The following is a 19718-nucleotide window of genomic DNA, read 5'->3' as shown; positions in this document are numbered from 1 at the left end:
TTCAAAGCCGGAACGATGTTATTTCTTTCTTCCGGTAGATCCTAAATCTTGCTGTTCAATATAGTTTGCTATTCATGGGGATTGACTTTAATGCGTAGCAACCCAGCCAATGTCTTCACGGCTAATGAATTTAATGCGTAGCAGCCCAACCAATGTCTTCACGGCTAATGGCAACCCTTTGCATTTTTCCGCTATTTTCTTACCTAATAGTTCAAGTTCGGGATGATGATCAAAATTTTTGGCTCTGAGAGCATGAAATGTGAACAAAGTCATACAAGCATCCGGTGACAACACTTCGAGAGTTATCGGAGAAGCACCGGTTGTTGAAGCAACTTCAAGGTTACGGATTGTGACGATGATCTTGCTTCCCTTCACTCCAAATTGAAAAGGCTTCAAGAGGGTTGTCCAATTTTCATAATTCTCGTTCCAAATATCATCTAAAACGATAAGAAACTTCTTCCCTGAGCTTATCTTGAAGTCAATCTAGATCCTTACCTTCACAGGTTCAATGGCCGTTAGTTGTTTGTAGAATACTTTTTGTAATAGCAAGCACGTCAAAATCGACGGACACGCAAGCCCATGCTTTCACATCAAAATAGTAGGTGACTCTAGCATCATTGTGGACTTGCTGAGCCAGAGCTGTCTTCCCAAGACCAGGCATCCCTATAATAGGAATCACTTTTATATCCATGCATGTTCTATTGTCTTCTTCTCCGGTCAGTAATTCAATAATCTCCATTTTTTTATCCTCCCTACCAACAAAAAATTCCTTGGTCAAATGCGTAGTGGGAAACGGCTTATGCAATCCGTGATATGCCGATCGCTTCCTAATATTCTCTCTCAAGCTCAGACTATCTTTTAGAGTTATGATCTCCTGTAATCTAACATCCATCTCTTCCATCTTGGATCTCATTGTGTGGTGGAACATAAATGCTCTCGGGTTCAATATGAAGCAACAACTCGGAAGAAGGAATCGCACCTTGCTAGTGCTAGATTCTGCCTTGGGCCTGTTTTTCATGAATTCTGTGGCGAACTCATCAAGCAAGTCTTCGAAGTCATAGGCCAAGTTCCTGAGATCTTCGTGCCAGGACTTCACCCCGAGATCGCCGCTCAATTGCTTGTTCTCTATATCATCCAGCACCCCCTTGATACTGATCAGCATCTTCTCCCATTTCTTCAGCAGAATATTGATACCCTCACGCCGCGCAAAGTTGAGAAGCTCGCGAGAGGCCAACCTATCAAATAGCACCCAGAGAAAGGCGCCAAGAACATATCTTTCATGAGATGTAAAGTGTAATCAATTGAGAGGTGTAGACAATGTCATAAGTGTGTGTTTAGGTGTGAGATAGTGGGATATGTCGGCTTGGTATAAGCAGCACCAGCTTTGAGGAGAAGTGCTTGAGTTTTTCTTTTTTTTTGGTCAGATAGAAGATCTTGGGATTAAGCGGCATAACTTGCTGTAACTTCTCATTGATTTGATTAGCGGAATTCAGCCAATAGGCTATCAGCAAGGGAGAGTAGACGTTAGCTTGATCTAAGCCGAACCACTATATGTCTTGTGTGCAGATTTTTTCATCCCTTAAAGCTCCTTTTATTTATTACATTGCACAATTGCTATCAAAATCTGTTTTAAATCTGAACGTTTTTCATACTTTATTCTTAATCTTTTACTTCCACTTTAAATTGATCAAGAATTATTTCAAATCACCTATTCACCCACCTCTAGATGATCATTGCTAGTAACCTCACGAAACACATAAAAAATGCTACAATTCCATGTTGCCCAAATTTGAGTCAAGTAAAGTTGGTAGTTGTTTGGTGTTACTTATGTGTTACTCGGACCTCCTCAGCATGTATATACACGTAGGAAACCGATGCTTTGGACTCGCATCGATTTCATGTTGGATTATCACATTCTTATGCTCGAAGCGTGCTTAAGATGTCCTAGTAGCTTGCTGTCCCGTCTGTTTTTGTGCAGTGAATTATCTCATTTGGATAATAAACTTGTATTTGTGGTTGGTGGGGTCTTAGGTTCTGTTGAAGTAGCTACTACTGGCGCTTTTTGTTGGGTCTCCTGTTACTGTTGCTATCAATTTTTTTTAATTAATACCACAAAAAATCCCGAATTGGTACACTTGCAACAGATTTACCCCGAACTAATTTTTTGACCACCAAAAATCCAAAAATGGTACATTTGTGATAAATTTATCCTAAAATAAGTTTTTGACCACAAAAAACCTCAAACTGGTACATTTATGACAAATTTACCCTCCGTAAGATTGGATTAATATACAAAAAATCACAAATTGGTAAACCTGTGACAAATAGAGGGATAAAACCCTAAATTGGTACACCTATTAACTATTATGTGTCATCAAACTCAGCAATTTGAAGGTAAAATTTAATGGAAACTACTGAAGGGTAAATTTGTCACAAATTAGTAAGCCCGCGTGCCACCCGTCCATCGCCGCTCGTTGGCCGTCTGCTGCCGCCCGCCCGTTACCCGCCAGGAATAGAAATTTAATTATAACCTAGCAAACAAATTTCTATTCCGGAAACATAAATTTTATGTCGTTATCAAACGCTACTTTTTATTTAGAAACTCATATGGGGAAGAGAAATAGATTTTTCTACTTCTAGCTAGAAGTAGGGCCGAGAAATGTTGTCAAGGGCGCAAATAATAACCATTCTGTTTACTGTTTTTCTATTTTTTTGTTCCTAGGAACAGGCTTGGAACAGAAATACGTTTGGCATAATAATTTCATTTTTCTATTTCTTAGACAAACTTTTATCCTAGAAATATATTTGGAATAGAAATAAGAAGTTAAAATTTTCTACTTTTCTATTTTTAGAACAAAAATAAAAATAACAACTCTCTTTTATTGCTCGCCCTCGCTACCCACCCGCCGCCTACCATCCGCCGTCACTCGTCGGCCATTGGCCACCCTTCCTCCACCGTCGGCTACCCGCCAGCCGCCCTCGCTGCTCGCCGGCCGCCGGGAAAGAAATTTAAGAATAATCTATCAAACATTTTTCTATTCTAGGAACTTGTGTTGTTATCAAATGCTATGTTTTGCTTAAAAACTCGTCCGAGGAATAGAAATAGATTTTTTTTTATTACTAGCCAGAAATAGGGCCGGAGAAGAGAAATTTTATCATTCGTGCCCTAATTTACTCGCAATTGCTTGAAAACAATAACCTGCAAATGCCAAAAGAAGTCTAGCTCTGAATTTTGAACATCTATCCAGTGTCTTCATCAAAGTTAGAAGGAACAATACATCCTAGAAGTACAATGAGGCACAAGACAATCAATTGCTCATAAGCAGTTAAATCACTACACGCAATCTTTGAGAGACATCACCCGTCCATTGCAGGGATTTTATAATTATCGAAAAGGAAAGAGCGTTCAAGGCAGAACTTTTTCATATAGCGTGTATAGGAAGTACCAATTCTATCAATTAACAACAATCATGATGTATGATTTGAATAATCACAAGATTGGAAGATTCCGATGAAGTCGAGTAGCTCTAATATTAAATAACTTTACAAAAGTCCATTGGTTGTTTATAAGATTCCGATCAGCTTTTCATTCAGAGATGCTAATTTACTAGCAAATTGCTCGAAAATACTAACCTACAAATGCAAAAAGAAGTCTAGCTTCGAATTCTGCACATCTATCTTGTGTCTTCATTAAAGCTGGAAGGAATAACACATCTTAAAAGTACAATGATGCATAAGACAATCAATTGCTCGAAGCATAAGTGGTTAAATCACTACGCTCCATCTTATTTTGAAATTAGAGACGTCGCCCATCCATTGCAGGGATTTTATAATTATCAAAAAGGAAAGACCGCTCAAGGCTGAACTTTTTCATATAGCGCATAAGAAGTACCAGTTCTATCAGTTAACAACAATCACGATATGATTTGAATAATCACAAGATTGGAAGATTCCGATGAAGTCAAGTAGCTTGAAGATTGCGATGAAGTCGAGTAGCTGCCGTTGATTAACATCTACTACTTTTCGTGAATGCTCTAATATTAAATAAGTTTACAAAAGTCCATAGGTTGTTTATAAGACTCCCTCACCGACGACCATCATCGACATGGGGTCGTTCAAAATGTTCGAGAACTTTCCTTCAATGGTCCTAAAGAAATAAGCAAAGGAGAAAAGGCTTCATTAAGTTGGATTTTCTTGCAAAGACGTAGGGCTGCTTCTTGGGAGAGGCCTTCATCGGCAAACTTGCTTTTTAAAGTAAATACAAGCACAAACACCACCAACCGTTCCAAATAATTTCTTTAATTAAATGCTGAGGATATTATGGCGAACAACTCCAAGAAAAAAGTTCGAATTTAAAGGTTCAATTTCCTACGGATGTAACCGAGTGAAATTATCATGGATGCAAAAAAAAAAAATTGTTGTGAAGTCTCTCTTTGAATCTACTCCGTTCGTTTGGCGGAAAATATTCTCCCGGAAAATATTTTCCGGGTTTTCCGTGGGAAAATATTTTCCTTCCCCCCCTCACAAAATAGCCTAAGTCTACGGAAAATGATTTCCGCTTCTTCAAAAGCGGAAATCATTTTCCGGAGCTTCTTCTTCTTCTTCTTCACTAAGGTCGTCGGCCGCCGCCGCCGCCGCCGCCGGTCGCCGGCCGCCGCCGAACGCCGGACGTTGGCCGTCGGTTGCCCGCTGCCGCCGCCGCCGCCGCCGGACGTTGGCCGTCGGTCGCCGCCGCCGCCGGTCGCAGATTGCCGGCCGCCGGACGCCGCCGCCCGCTTCGCCGCCGGTCACCGGCGAAAAATATTTTCCGAAACTTTTTCATATTGATCGCCGAACACCGGAAAATTATGTTCCGGGAAAACATTTTCCAGGAAAATGACTTCCGGAAGAATATTTTCCAAAAGGAGAATATTTTCCGCCAAACGAACGGAGCCTAAGTCAATAAATATTCTCTTTTTAATCTTGTAACAGCTCCTTTTCATCGATTGTGCTTCTTCCTCCGATAACTGTCTAAAGAAATGCGAAGGTCAGTAACTGGACCTTATAAAAATTGGACCCTCAAAGGAGATGATTGAAATTGACATCTATCTGCCATCACTGGATAGTTTTCCGAGCAAATCATGCAACTTTACACACCAAAAAACAACAATATGCACAACCTCAAACAAGCCTTAATCACTCTAGCTGGATAGTTTTCAAAAACTTAGATTCCAAGCAAGAAACGACCTACAATGCTTATTGGTGCAATCTTATTTTGAGACCAAGGCAACGCTCAAAACTATGCTTAACAGAGAATACGATAATGTTGATTAGATTAAACATCGAGAATTAGATGACATCGAGATTCAATGATTAGTTTGACAGAATTAAGACCTTCCTCTGTACTTCATTAGAGAAACTACATTCGAAAATTAGATGAGAACGACAATCAATGCTTAGATTACAGAACAAGCAGAGAGATCTTGTTCTCCCAACAGACCAACAGTTAATCAACTCAAAAGTATGGAGTTTATCATGTATTACTAACCAAGAATTAAAGCCAAGTCTTGGTACATTAGAAAATAACCACACAAGTCTCTGCCAATTTCCCGAGCATTCTTGTTTCTGACAATTTCCAAAGCAACAAAAGAGTTGAGGCAACCAGTTGAAGAAGCTGTGCATACAACATTCTCTGCAGCTGAGGAATTAGGAAAATTCACACCACAAACAGCAGCTTGGATGGAGACCAACTCTCTAGACCTAGCAGCAGGCAATGAGAGTTACGAAATACAGCAGATACTTTGGCCTGCAAAGGAAGAGAAGATTCATAAGTTATTCTCCTTGAGAAATGATTCCAGCAAAATCCCAGCATGGTGTCACAAATCATACCAAGAGAAATATTATCTCTATTACCCACTATATATCTAATGCGGGGTTTCAAAATATTCCCGACTTTTAGTAACTTTTTCCAAGCATAAGCAGCATCTGGTTTACAATCGAGATGATAGCTATAGAGCCAGGCAAATCATAGAGACCACACCTCAACAAAATACTCCACAGACAATTTAAAATACAAGCAAGATTTCACAAATCCAGTCTTCGAAGGCCAAGGCCTCCAAACTGCTTAGGAAGACAGACAGTGTCCAGTCTAACTTTTGCTCCCTCTTGAGCATTAGGATCTCCCTTCCAAAGGAAAGCTCTACACTTCCGCTCAACCATTTCAAAAACTTTCTTGGGCAACAAAAAGAGTTGACACTAATAGTTAACCAGACTATGAATAACATATTCAACAAGTTGAAGTTTGCTGGCATATGAGCGGCTTTCAACTGTCCAAGCTTTAAATCTTGTTGTAATTCGATGAATTCATGAGAGGCTTATAATCCTTGTCTGAAAGTCTTCCAAATAATCCACAATTACTAGAAGAAAGAGCCAAACAAGAACATAGGGTTGGCTGATTGGTCATGCTGTTTGATTTGATTGCTGCATGTTAGACAAATGCATTTTTAAAAAGCTTAAGCTGTTAGGAAACGTGCCGAGCAATGTATATATAACGTATAACTTAACACTCCCCTTCCGTAGAACCAATCCTTTCCCTTACACACGCACGACAGAAGATGTACGTAATCATGTCAATGAGATAATCAGGGAAATGATAACAAACAACATAACAGACAAGAAACTTTAAACCATTTTGACACGTGCATTGATAAAATACTAGAAATGAACAAGTAGAATGCGGACAATATGCTAATCCTTCAGAAGAGATTCTTTCTAGATTTTGATTATACCCCATGATCATTACCCGCCTCTTAAACAGCAAGTCAAAAGAAATAGCAGAAACAGATCCACTCACCCTTTAAACTTTGCCAACCAGCGACTCCAGGGCTATGCATCTTTGATTCCATGAAGCAGAATATGAAAAGTTATCAAAATGAACAATGGGCAAAGATTTCATTGAGCGCTACCCAGTCCACGAAACACCTTCATTTGTGTCTGTACTAGAACCAAATAAACCATTCCTTAATCTTGGATGGTGAGTAAAATGCTGGAATGGAAGGGTTGAGGCGCAATAAATCTGTTTGCCCCATAGATTTCGAAGTGCATCACACTATGCTCAGAAATGATAAGATTGCGTGTGTGGGAATGAGTACTTTATATCGGTAAATGTAGACAGAAAATTAATACCGAGTTCCTTCCTAATCTGGTGAATGCTACACAAGTAATTTTCGCATTTTATCAGAATCAGAAATACGGGAAATTAGTCAAGTGCATTCCACAACTTTTTTTTTAAAGCACACATTTTTTTTTAGTGACATAATTTTGGGCCTAAAATACGAACCCCTTTTCAAAGAGCCAGCTTAGATAATTATACCCTCTAATGAAACAAGCGGGATTTCGCGGATGAGGGGCCAATAGGAGCCGGTCTCTTTCTTGCATTGTCGCTCCAGAATCCCACATCCAGAGATGTAGAGCCACTCTAGGGAGGGAGGGAGGCCATCCTGGGGCAACTCCCTCAGCTTCCGGCAATCTTCGATCCATAACATCCGTAGAGAGGGAGGGAGACTGCTGGACAGTCTTTCCACTCTCCCCATACGCAAGATATAGAGATCGAGCAGAGAGGGAGGGAGCGGAAGCACGAGATTCTCCTCCTCTCCCGCTCCTCCAACGCTGCCTCTGATCGACAGCCATTCAAGGGAGGTAAGACGGGTAAGCCACTCCCCCACCGGCTGCTTTATATTCTCGCAATTAGATAAAGAAAGTTTCTTTAGTTGGGGCGGCAATCCTCCGTCTGGGAATTGCGTAATACTCTCACACCATCCAATTTCCAGACTACGAAGATGTGTGAGTCGATGCAACCGATTAGGTAATGATTTTATCTTCGGACAATTACTAAGATGAAAGCTTGAGATGCTGGTAGGAAGAGGAGGGAAGCATTCCAGCTCCAGAGCAGGACAGGTCCACAAATGCAATGAAGTGAGATGGGACAGTGTGTGTAGGCCCTGGGGTAAGCTTCTCAAATTCTCGCAATCCCTAATTGTAATCTCTTGAAGCGACTGAAGACCGTCTACATTTATCTCTGCGAGCGACTCCACTCCCCCGCACTCCTTAATTTCAAGTTTCTTGAGGGTGGCGGGTAAAAATCTACCATCGCTGAATGGAGAGGCTGGCAGAGAATGGCATCCGGAGATTCTTAAGTCTTGCAGACAAGAGATACTATCACCGTGGGTATTGCTACCGCTGCTGCTTGGTTCATCCAGATGAACACTTAATCCTCCTCTGGGTAGAGATTGCAACATCTCGCACTGGCTGATGTTTAATGATATCGCTGATGTAGGAATACTAGTTCCGGGGAAGGACATGAGTTTCGGACAATCATAGACCGTCAAGCCTTTAAGAGAAGAGAGGGTGTGCATCTTGCTTGGGAGCTTCTCTAAATTGACGCAATTTATCAATACGATAGTCTCGAGGTTGCTAGGCAGCTCTATATCTCCTTCTCCAGCGACAAAAGATCTAAATTCCGGACAATGTCCAATGAGCAAGCTCTTCAGACAAGCGAGATTCCGAATTACATCTCTGTCTTGCCACAAGTATATTAACTCTGTACACCATCCGATCGTCAACTTCTCCAGCTTGGTCAAGGAGCTTGTAAACCCATGATTTAAGCAAGTCAAATCAGAAACATTATATATGGCAAGTGCAGTTAGAGATGCTAGGTTTACCAGTCTCTTCAGCACTTTCTCATTACAACCTCTAAAGTCTAATTCATTGAGAGATGGGAGGCTCGTGATAGAGGACGATGCATCCATACACGGACAAGAGTAGATTTCAAGCTTTATGAGGGAGCTTAATTGACTAGGCAATCTTCCGACCAACACAGGACAGCGTCGAATGACGAGATGCTCAAGTCGAGGGAATATAACTCCTACTTCTTCAGTGCCGACACAATGAGACCAGTCCTTCCACAATGGCATCTCCTTGAATTCCAAAGTTATTAAGGACGGAAAAGGACTTTTACTTCCATAAAATTCAGACCCTACTGTGCATATTGCATTTAAACCTTCGATGTACAGATCTTTCAGTAAAGATAGCTGCCCGAGCGATGGTAATGCTTTGACCCTTTGACACCTGTGTAAAAGTAAGTGCACTATGTTAGCATATGAGGGACATCCTAACCATGATGGGAATTCTAGGCCACTGTAGTAGGAAATTTCAAGCTTTTCAAGGCCTTTGTGAGGTCGAAGAAAGTCAAGGACCTTTACTTCAAGCTCTTCATTCCGGAAAGTTTCAAAATCTCTACTCCACTGCATGGTCAACCAACATATTCCCTTCTTTGTGTGTAAATTGGCATCGATGGCATCTTTGGGGTCTTGAACCATATGCAAATTAGAGATGCACAATTCCCCTTCAAGGTTCTTTAGGTTTTTTAACTCCTTCAACCTTGAGCCATTTCTTGTTCCCACTACGAACTTAGACAACATCTCAAGACCCATCAAATTACCTATATACAGCGGCATCACTTCTAGGATCTTAGTGTCGGTAATGTCGAGAAATTTCAGATTGATAAGTTTTTCCATACCTTCTGGTAATTCAATAAGGTGTTCGCAGCCCCTCAACATCAAAGCCTCTAGGTTGTACAATGCAACAATTGATTTTGGAAGCTTTTTAATACAAGTATATGATAGATTAAGGTGCCTTAGGTGCCTCAGTTTGCCAATGGATTCCGGTACCTCTGTGATTTGGTATTGACTTAATGAAAGCACCCTCAGGTACTTCGATGTTGACAACAAGTCACATAGCACCTTTTGGGACACTAAGACTGGTGATTTATTTAATGATATGAAGCTCCTAAGTCCCTTCATTCCATGATATATCTTGAATTTTTCTGGCAGAATATATTTGTCGGAAATGAATGAGGCGTGACAAGCTAAAGATGCATTATTGTCATCATCCTTAAACTCCCCCAAGTCAAAATAAGTTGCACCTACAACTAGCTTTGCCAGATCATTCACAAGATCATGCATAAAAAATCGTGACTCATAGCTACTCGACTTTTGAAATAACGATCTAGATATTAGCGCGTTGAAATAATTCAAACCTGCATTCCAACGGCTCTTTCGTTTTTCTCCCTCCAACAAGCCCTCTGCAGACCACCAACGAATCAACTCATCCCGTTCGATTTCATAATCCTTGGGAAATATAGCACAATAAGCAAAACATCTCCTCAGATTTGAAGGGAGGTGGAGGTAGCTAAGTTTCAAAGCTGGAATGATGTCATTACTTTCCTCTGGTAGGTCCCAAATTTTGCTGTTCAATACAAATTCCCATTCATCGGGACTGACTTTAGAGCTTAGCAGCCCGCCCAATGTCGTCGCAGCTAATGGCAAACCTCCACATTTTTCCGCAATTTTTCAACCTAATACTTTAAGATTGGGATGATGATCGAAATTTTTGACTCCAAGAGCATAAAATGCCAACAAAGTCATACAAGCATCTTGTGACAACTCTTTGAGAGGATACTCTTTAGCATGGGTTATTTTAGCAATGTGAGAATCACGAGTGGTGACAATGATCTTGCTTCCCTTTGCTCCCGAACTAAAAGGCTTCAAGAATTTAGCCCACTTTCCAGGATTTTTGTTCCAAATATCATCTAAAATGACAAGAAACTTCTTCCCCGAAAGGTTCTCCTTGAGTTTATCCTGTAGCCAGTCGAAGTCCTTTTTTTCATAGGACAAAGTGGAGTTGGTTTTCTGGAGGATACTCTTTGTAATAGCGAGCATATTAAAATCATCGGAAATGCAAGCCCATGCTTTCACATCGAAATAGTCGGTGACTCTAGCATCATTGTAAACTTGCTGAGCGAGAGCCGTCTTTCCAACACCACCCATACCTACGACGGCAATCACTTTTAGATCCACACATGTTCTATTGTCTTCTTCTCCGGTCAGTAATTTGAGGATCTCCCTTTTGTCATCCTCCCTACTAACGAAATAAGGCTCTGGCAAATTCGTAGTGGAAATCGGCTTATCCAGCTGGCGATATGCTGATCGCTTTCTCTTGTTCTCTCTCAGGCTCATACCATCTTTACGAGCTATGATCTCCTGTAACGTATTATCCATCTTCTCTATCTTAGATCTCATTTCGTGGTCAAACATCCATGCTCTCGGGCTCAATCCGAAGCAACAACTGGGAAGAAAGGAACGCGCCTTGCTAGCACCAAGTTCTGCCTTGGACTTGCTTTTAGCGGATTCTATGGTGAACTCATCAAGCAAGTCTTCGATATCGTAGGCCAAGTTCCTGAGATCTTCTAGCCACGACTTAACCCCGAGATGGCCTGTGAGTTGCCTATCCTCTGCATCATCCAGCACCTCCTTGATACTCTCCAGCATCGTCTTCCATTTCTCCAACAGAGTATGGATCCCCTCGCGCTGCACAAAGTTGAGCAGCTCATGATTGGCCAACCTTTCGAACAGCACCTAGAGAAAGGCGCCAAGAAAGAGCTCTCCGATGGGCATGGCTTTGTTCGTGGGCGGCCACGTCAGCGCCGGCCAGAGGGGAGGGCCAGCGAGGTCGACCTCGCCGGCCTCGCCGCTGCTGAGGCGAGGCCGACCTCGCCGTCGCCTGGTTCGCGACGGCGAGGTCGAGCCTCGCCGTCGCCTGGGTCGCGACGGCGAGGTCGGCCTCGCCGCTGCTGAGCTGGGCGACGCGACGGCGAGGCCGGCGAGGTCGACCTCGCGGCCCTCCCCTCGGCCGGCCGGCCCGGTCGCGGTCAGCCGGACGGCACGGAGGGGAGAAATCGAAAAAAAAAAAAAAAAAAAAAAGATTAAAAATTTGAAAAAAATAATAATAAAAAATTGCCATGTCAGTGTTGGCCGGACGGCCGGCGGCCACGTCAGCGCCGGCCGGCCAAAATTGGCCGGAAGGACTGAATTGGCAAGAATTAGAAAGGTTTAGGACTGAATTGGCAAAATTAAAAGGTTTAGGACTGAATTGGCCGCCGTACAATAGGTTTAGGACTGATTTGACAATTTTCCCACCGCCCGTCCATTTAACTCATTCCAATATTACTTCTCTATTTTCATTGCTCTTTTGCGCAAATAATTTATTCATTACTCCCTCTCTATATATATAACTTTTCAATTTTCATTGCTATTTTATGTATAGTTTGTCTGTTATTGTTATCCCTTTTCTCGCACGAGTGCTTTTCAATTTCATGTTGAAGAAAATTCAATGATTTTACAAAAGATTTGATAAATAATGAAGAATTATCTCATTATGTACTATTAACAAGAGAAGTCGGTTTGCTTCGTCTTCTTAATGATTCTCTTGAAATTCACATATATATCCCTTACTTAATAACACTTAAAAGTCGAATAATAAAGAATCCTCAAATCATGTTTAATTAGATTTAATTTATGTACATTGTCAAAAACATATATTATCTTAACATGTGTGATGTACGTGACATCCTACTAGTTAAGATCAAACGAGCGTATAATGGATCATATATTGTCTTAGTTCAACAATGTAATTGCTTGGATATATGCTTCATTGACGGGAAAAAAAGATTTGACTTGGGTACTATTGGAATAATTAAATAATAAATTATGCCTTCAGCTAACAGTTTAAGCTTTTAGAACAGTTGGCTATGGTCCAATCAAATCTCACATGATATCAGAGCAAGAGGTTCTGAGTTCAAATATTCTAAGTCCCTATTTGCCTCCCCAATTAAATATTTCAACGCTTAGTACTAGGGGAAAAAGACCACACTAATAGTTCAGGCACAACACTTTCTCTACTAACAATGCCTTCAATCTTGTCAATTTGTACCTTCTTCCTCTCCTTTGCACAGTACTTGTTGTCTGGCCAGAAATTACAAGGTTCCTGTTGAGATGCAGTCCTATTCTAAATAAGGTGCATGCTCTTTAGGGTGAAGCCCACTCCTCACAATAAATTGCTCACTTTGTTACGGCGAAGGGCATACTTCTCATGATAATAGACGCTCTGGTTTAAGTCTAGTGCACATTCCTTAGATGCCAAGTGCATCATTCCTAGGGTCAAGCGAACACTGGTTATGGTCAAGAGTGAGCTCCCTCTGGCGTATGGATGAGATACGTGTCTATTTCGATGAGCAGCATGATCCTTAAGCAGGTCGATGTTGATGGGGCTCCCATGATATTCCTAATGTTCTACCAACATGATTGCAGAACTGTCTAGAAAGCCCGTGTTCACTTTCTATTGTTGTAGGAATCGGTTAACCCAAACTAGCGGTTGCCTCTAGTACGATCGTTTGCGAAACAGGGATGGGATTTTTCCATTATCTTAACCGTTGATCAAAATATAGTGTAAGTTCCCAACTCAAATCCCCAACTCGTAGCGTTTAAACCTTCTGTGCCTGAGGTAAAAATTGAAGCAGTGGCCATTCATCTCGCCAGCAACCTCGAAAAGGACGTGGATCTCCCAAACATCATCAATGAAAGTAGTTGCAAGCTAGCCATTAATGCTCTGCTCTGCGCCCGATCGATGCTCGGATCTCCCAAACATCATCAATGAATATAGTTGCAGGTTAGCCATTAATGCTCTACTCTGCCCCTGATCCATGCTCTGCTATAACTCAAGAAAGTCCATGATTGAGGGAAACATGGTCCTCCCGTTTCTCCAACAAATAATGCTTATTGTACGGCTCTTTAAATGATCAATGAATGGTATTATTTTCTAGTAAAATAATAAAAAGTATACTCGGATTGATTTATTAAATTGGAATACTATGCGTGTGTCAAACTTTTCTTAATATGCTTGATATGACCCATTTGTTTAATAATTTATTTGCAGTATGTTATATCACTTGGTGTATCAATTTAGCTGAGTATTCTTAAAATCATCTAGCTTAGTCATCTATACAAAATGGAGAGCATTGGCTAACATCAATGATAATAGTCTGACAAATCAATTCATTGTTCTCACCACCGATCGATTTGATACTATTGCAGAAGCCAAGCGATCAAATAATAAAATTGACAGACTAAGAAAATAAATCGGACACCGAATTTACGTGGGTCGGTCGTAGTGACCTACGTCTACGGGGACAACAGCACGGAATTCCATTATAGATCAACTGATACAACGAAGATTACAACCACACTCGAGTCACTCAAACACTCTCGGTGTTTCCCAAGCCTCAATTACACCCAATAACATACGTAGTGTTTAGCTCTCAATTCCTCACGAAATAATCTCTCAATCTCGCAAAAGAATTGTACACTAATCTTAACACAAGATTTAATCGCTACGAACACTTGAGCTCTTCGTGTAATTCCACGAACAAAATCCCAGGGAGATAAACCCACGCCAAGCACTCGACGTCAACCGCAGCTCTTCAATTCTTCTCTGACTTCTCCAAAGGAATCTTGATAAGTATTTATATTAAACCCACCGCCAGAGGAAGTGCAAAATTCGATCGGGAAAATAGCCTCATCCAATAGGAAAAGTAATCCAAGTGATATATGGTCAACCAAAACTAAATTTTGACTTTCCTATTTTATCTCTTCTTTGGCCGCCTCTATGCTTGGCCGTGACTTCACCTTCAAGAGTCTGACTCCAGAAGATTAATTTGTGTGCCCCAAAGAAGAGTTTATGTATTGCTCAATTTCGAACGTCCGTAAAAATATTCAACTCAGAATATTCATACCTTCACAAATAATAATTAATCTCGGGTTGGATTTTATTTATTGGGCTCAAACTCGAGACATATTTTCAACAATCTCCATATTGGCTCGACGTTTGAGCCAAGTCACAATCGCTTTGATAGAATCCGAATTTCGCTACTACTCTCTTACAGCCCCAATGGGCTCAACCGCCACAGATGTCTTTCAAGTCCAAGCATCGCTTGAACTTCGCCATAGCCATAGATCTCATCAAAATACCAACTCCACATGCACCTTTAACCGCTCCACAAGGATTTTCAGACACAACCTCCTCAATCGCAGATAAAGCAAAACCATTATTGCATCCATATCTATTCTGAGATTGAATACGCACCTTGTCAATATCAGCAGTTACAGCAACCGTTGGCTCAATAGGCTCCACCTCGCTACAAGCACCATCTATGTCGATTACTTCGTTAGTACCCGCTACCTCAGGAGTTTCTGATTGCAACTCCACCTCAAGCTAAACACCGTCCAGATCCGTATAAACACTGCTATTAACACTCTTACCCAGAAGTACTAAAGACTCGTCAAATGTAACTTCTCTGCTGACAACAGGTGAATTTAATTCCGGGCACCATAACTTATACCCCACTACCTTGTGCATAACCTAGGAACATGCACTTTCTTGTCCTTCCATCGAGCTTACCATCACTAACTCGAACATAACATGAACAACCAAATATTCTAAGAACAGAATAATTAGCAACGTTACCTGACCACACTTCTTCGGGAGTTCGACATTCAATCGCAGTCGATGGGGATCTATTTTTCAGGTAACTCGTCGTACTAAGCGCATTCGCCAGGAATCTCCTAGCCATACCAATACTAGAAAGCATTTTATGAGCCGTCTCTAGTAATATTTTGCTCATCAACTCTGCAATATGTTGTGGTTCACTGGCATTAGTGCAGTGTTTCACTATGCCTTCCTTCATGCAGAATTCATTTAACAGCTTCGAGCAAAACCCCATACTACCGTCAGTCCGCACCTACTTGATCATTTTACCAGTCTCCTTTTCGATCAAAGCTTTTAACTGCCTGATTCTGACAACAGCATCAAACTTGTGCCTTAGCACAAACACCCACGTCTTCCTCGAGTAGTCATCAACAATTGTTAGCATAAATCTGGCACTCTTCCTCGAAGGAAATCATGACGACTTGCGAACATCTAAGTGAATTAATTCTGCAATTTCCGTGGTTTCTTTGACAACTGCACTGAACTGCACTTTTCGCTATTGATCTAAGTCATAGCACCTGCATACATTCAGTTCATCAGCAACATAACTACATAGCAAATTTCTTTCACTTAGAACCTTCAGGATTCTCTCGCTAATGTGCCCTAAACGCATATGCCACAATTCAGACTCTCAAACCGATGCATTCGATGTCTCCGCAGCGAATTCCGTCACTGTCTCACCTTGAAGCTTATACAGGCCACTATGCTTGATTCCTTTCATTATCACCATGGCACCTCGAAGAACTTTCAAAATTCCACATTCTGAAGAATATCGATACCCAGCTGAATCTAGGGCACTCAAGGAAATCAGATTTTTCTTCAACTCTGGAACATGCTTCACTCCAGTCAATGTCCACATAATACTATCATGCATTCTGATTCTAACATCACCAACACCTACAACATCGCATTCATAATTGTTCCCCAACTGCACTTTACTAATATCCGTGCACTGATAAGTAGTAAACCAGTTCCTATTTGGTGTAGCGTGAAAAGAACAACCAGAATCCATAATCCATCCGCTAAACAACGAATTATCAGTGACAGACAAGACATAATCAGCATCATCCGAATTACCATCAGTTATAGCTGCAACATCATCCGCAGGATCAACTCTAATTCCCTTACCCTTGTCGTTTTTCAGCTTAAGGCAATGCCTCCTCTTGTCATAACTCCAATAGACAACACCACCAGTCCTAGACTGACTTCGTCTATTCGAGTTCATATTACTCCTGCTAACACGTGTACCAGTTTTTCCTCTATTTTCACTAACTAAAGCAGCAGATACATATTCGTCAGATTCTCTTTTACAAATGTCTTCACTCAGAATTAAATCTCGAACACCATCAAACATCAAACTTGTTGACCCAGACGAATTTCTAACAGCAGTAAGAGTAGTATTCCAACTATCAGGAAATGAGGATAATAGAATCAAAGCACGCACCTCATCTTCAAAGTCAATGTCAACTGAACTCAATTGACTAACGATCACATTGAATTCATTAATATGATCAGCAACCGACGCACCTTCGCTTATCTTCAAGTTAAACAGACGTCGCATCAAATAGACTTTGTTGATCGTAGAGGGCTTCTCGTACATGTCCGACAGGGCTTTCATCAAACCCACAGTGGTTGTCTCTTTCACAATGTTAAACGCGACGTTACGAGCCAACGTCAACCGAATAACACCCAAAGCTCGTCTATCCAGCAATTCCCAATCAGCTTGCTTCATTGTCTCTGGCTTCTCCCCAGACAAGGGCAAGTGCAGTTTCATCTGATATAAATTATCCTCAATCTGTATCTTCCAGAAACCAAAATCTTTCCCATCAAATCTATCGATTTTCATTTTTCCTTCTTCTATCGCTATCGATTTGCTTCAACTCAGCCAAGCCAGGCTCTGATACCAATTGTTGCGGAAGCCAAGCGATTGAACAATAAAATTGACAGAAAAAGAAAATAAATCGAACACCGAATTTACGTGGTTCGGTCGTAGTGACCTACGTCCACGGGGAGAGCAGCACGGAATTCCACTATAGATCAAGCGATACAACGGAGATTATAACCACACTCGAGTCACTCAAACACTCTCGATGTTTCCCAAGCCCCAATTACACCCAATAACATACGTAGTGTTTAGCTCTCAATTCCTCACGAAATAATCTCTCAATCTCGCAAAAGAATTGTACACTAATCTTAACACAAGATTTAATCGCTACGAACACTTGAGCTCTTCGTGTAATTCCACGAATAAAATCTCAGGGAGATAAACCCACGCCAAGCACTCGACGTCAACCGCGGTGCTTCAATACTTCTCTGACTTCTCCAAAGGAATCTTGATAAGTATTTATATTAAACCCACCGCCAGAGGAAGTGCAAAATTCGATCGGGAAAATAGCCTCATCCAATAGGAAAAGTAATCCAAGTGATATACGGTCAACCAAAACTAAATTTTGACTTTCCTATTTTATCTCTTCTTTGGCCGCCTCTATGCTTGGCCGTGACATCACCTTGAAGAGTTTGACTCCATAAGATTAATTTGTGTGCCCCAAAGAAGAGTTTATGTATTGCTCAATTTCAAACGTCCGTAAAAATATTCAACTCAGAATATTCATACCTTTACAAATAATAATTAATCTCGGGTTGAATTTTGTCTATTGGGCTCAAACTCGAGACATATTTTCAACAGATACTCTACTGCCTCATTTTTTCCATAGCTTTAGTAGTTTAGACCTGAACATATTCATTGCATTTGTGATGCGGCATGGTGCATAGCAAACTCTACCATTTTTTCCAACGCAAAATTGAACACGAGAAATCTATAGGGTTTTCACTTCAATCAAATGTTATTATATCAAACATCGGTTTATTAAAACGACCAAACACAGCCATAGAAGTAAGGTAGTTTACGTAGTGAGTTCGGAAAGGTGGCTTGATAATGAGAACATAATTAAAATGTCACCATTTTTTTTAAAGTTTCAATATCAAATGTTCAATCTTCAAAGTCTATCAAAATTGTTATACTTAATAGGGTAAGATTAAATGTGATTCACGATGGGGATCTGCATCTCTCATTTGTTCTTGTTTTTATTAACTGACACTTTATTTTTAACTCAAGTTAAAAAAATTTTGGTAATCTAATAAATCGAATTCTCGACGGGGAAACTAGCGGTTGCCTCTAGTACGATCATTTGCGAAACAGGGATGGGATTCCATTATCTTAACCGTTGATCAAAATATAGTGTAAGTTCCCAACTCAAATCCCCAACTCATGGCATTTAAACCTTCTGTGCCTTAGGTAAAAATTGAAGCAGTGGCCATTCATATTGAGTTCTTAATTAGATAGTATCCGGGAATCACACTCGACAAATCTCTCTAGAAAACATTAAGCCCACATGACCACAAAAATAATTTTTAACCATACAGCTTGCTTTCCGCTGCTCGTGATAAGGAGATGTGCTACTCTGCTATAAAAAAAAAGCATGCATATAAAGTGACTCAGGAATCTCGGTGAATATTTTTAGAGAAAATTTCAAATAAAGGCTTGAAGTTGGAATGTTTTCTAAAGACAAGGGTATCAAATAAATTTTGTCTCAAATAAGGATCCGAAATGACAAATTTAATTCAAAATGAGGGTCTCATTCCTCAATGTCTCTATTCCACCAAGTAAGCATTAGGGGTGATCGGTTCCCCGATCCGGTCCCGAATCACTTTGGAATCGAAAACCGGACCAGTTTTCAATTTTGAGAATCAAGGATCAGACGGACCACCTGTCCAGTCTAATGGAACCTGTGATTTTTTTTTTATTTTTTTCCCACCACAATAAGAGAGAGTGGCAAATTTCAACATAATGACGAAAGCAACGATGAGTGAAAAGTCATTGTGGTGTGACGATAATGGTAAAGCGTTGTACGTGGGTTTAGTTAACATTTTACTATTTTTTTAAAGAAATAAAAAATAAAAAAACGTATATATAGTCGGTCCGATCCGGTCTGGTTCTCCCTTGGAACCGGGAACCGAACCGCCCGGAAGTCGGTTCCACTTTTAGGAATCGGGAATCGGACCGATATTTTCGGGAACTGGACCCAACCAGCTGGTTTGATCCGGTCCAGACGATCCGTTTTGCTCGCCCCTAAGCAGCATGCTTCACCTCTGTTCACTTCATCTTTGTTCTTTTCGTTTCTTCTCCCAATAATGGCAAACAAGGAGCGGGTTTACGATTAGTACCTAATCATCGATATTCGTACTTATACTTGGCTTGATTGGGGTAACCGACAACGGTCTTTCTTTACTATTTAGTTTCG

The 19718-nt window shown here is 40.8% G+C and overlaps 3 protein-coding genes across 7 annotated transcripts in view; all 3 read right to left on the bottom strand.

The window, feature by feature from the left end:
* Nucleotides 1-5411: 5411 nt before the first annotated feature.
* The window catches only part of LOC115681036 (putative disease resistance RPP13-like protein 1), a 29125-nt gene continuing 14818 nt past the window's right edge, over nt 5412-19718 (bottom strand). For 4 of the 5 annotated variants that reach the window (XM_056310300.1, XM_056310303.1, XM_056310301.1 and 1 more), the window contains 2 exons: nt 6833-6972; nt 5412-5785 (listed from right to left, as the gene is read on the bottom strand). The gene's annotated coding sequence lies outside the window, so the exon portion shown is untranslated. Of the gene's footprint in view, nt 5786-6832; nt 6978-19718 lie in introns of all 5 variants that reach the window. The other variant, XM_056310302.1, reaches the window with a different exon arrangement.
* Nucleotides 7323-10001, bottom strand: LOC115681032 (putative disease resistance protein At3g14460). The gene has a single exon (XM_030604892.2). It carries the CDS (start codon nt 9999-10001, stop codon nt 7338-7340), a length of 2664 nt encoding a protein of 887 aa, XP_030460752.2. The 3' UTR covers nt 7323-7337.
* LOC115681033 (disease resistance protein RGA2-like) lies at nt 10389-11366 on the bottom strand. The gene has a single exon (XM_056309313.1). It carries the CDS (start codon nt 11364-11366, stop codon nt 10389-10391), a length of 978 nt encoding a protein of 325 aa, XP_056165288.1.

The sequence above is a fragment of the Syzygium oleosum genome, unplaced genomic scaffold (assembly GCF_021117445.2).
Source record: "Syzygium oleosum isolate NSW1041296 unplaced genomic scaffold, Sole_v2.1 Sole_v2.03, whole genome shotgun sequence".
Taxonomy (NCBI): domain Eukaryota; kingdom Viridiplantae; phylum Streptophyta; class Magnoliopsida; order Myrtales; family Myrtaceae; genus Syzygium; species Syzygium oleosum.
The sequence above is the reverse complement of the archived record's forward strand: the minus strand, read 5'-3'. Positions and strand labels throughout refer to the sequence as shown.

Coding starts and splice junctions, on each gene's coding strand:
- LOC115681033 (XM_056309313.1), bottom strand. CDS start 11,366: ATGCTGGAGAGTATCAAGGAGGTGCTGGATGATGCAGAGGATAGGCAA.
- LOC115681032 (XM_030604892.2), bottom strand. CDS start 10,001: ATGCATGATCTTGTGAATGATCTGGCAAAGCTAGTTGTAGGTGCAACT.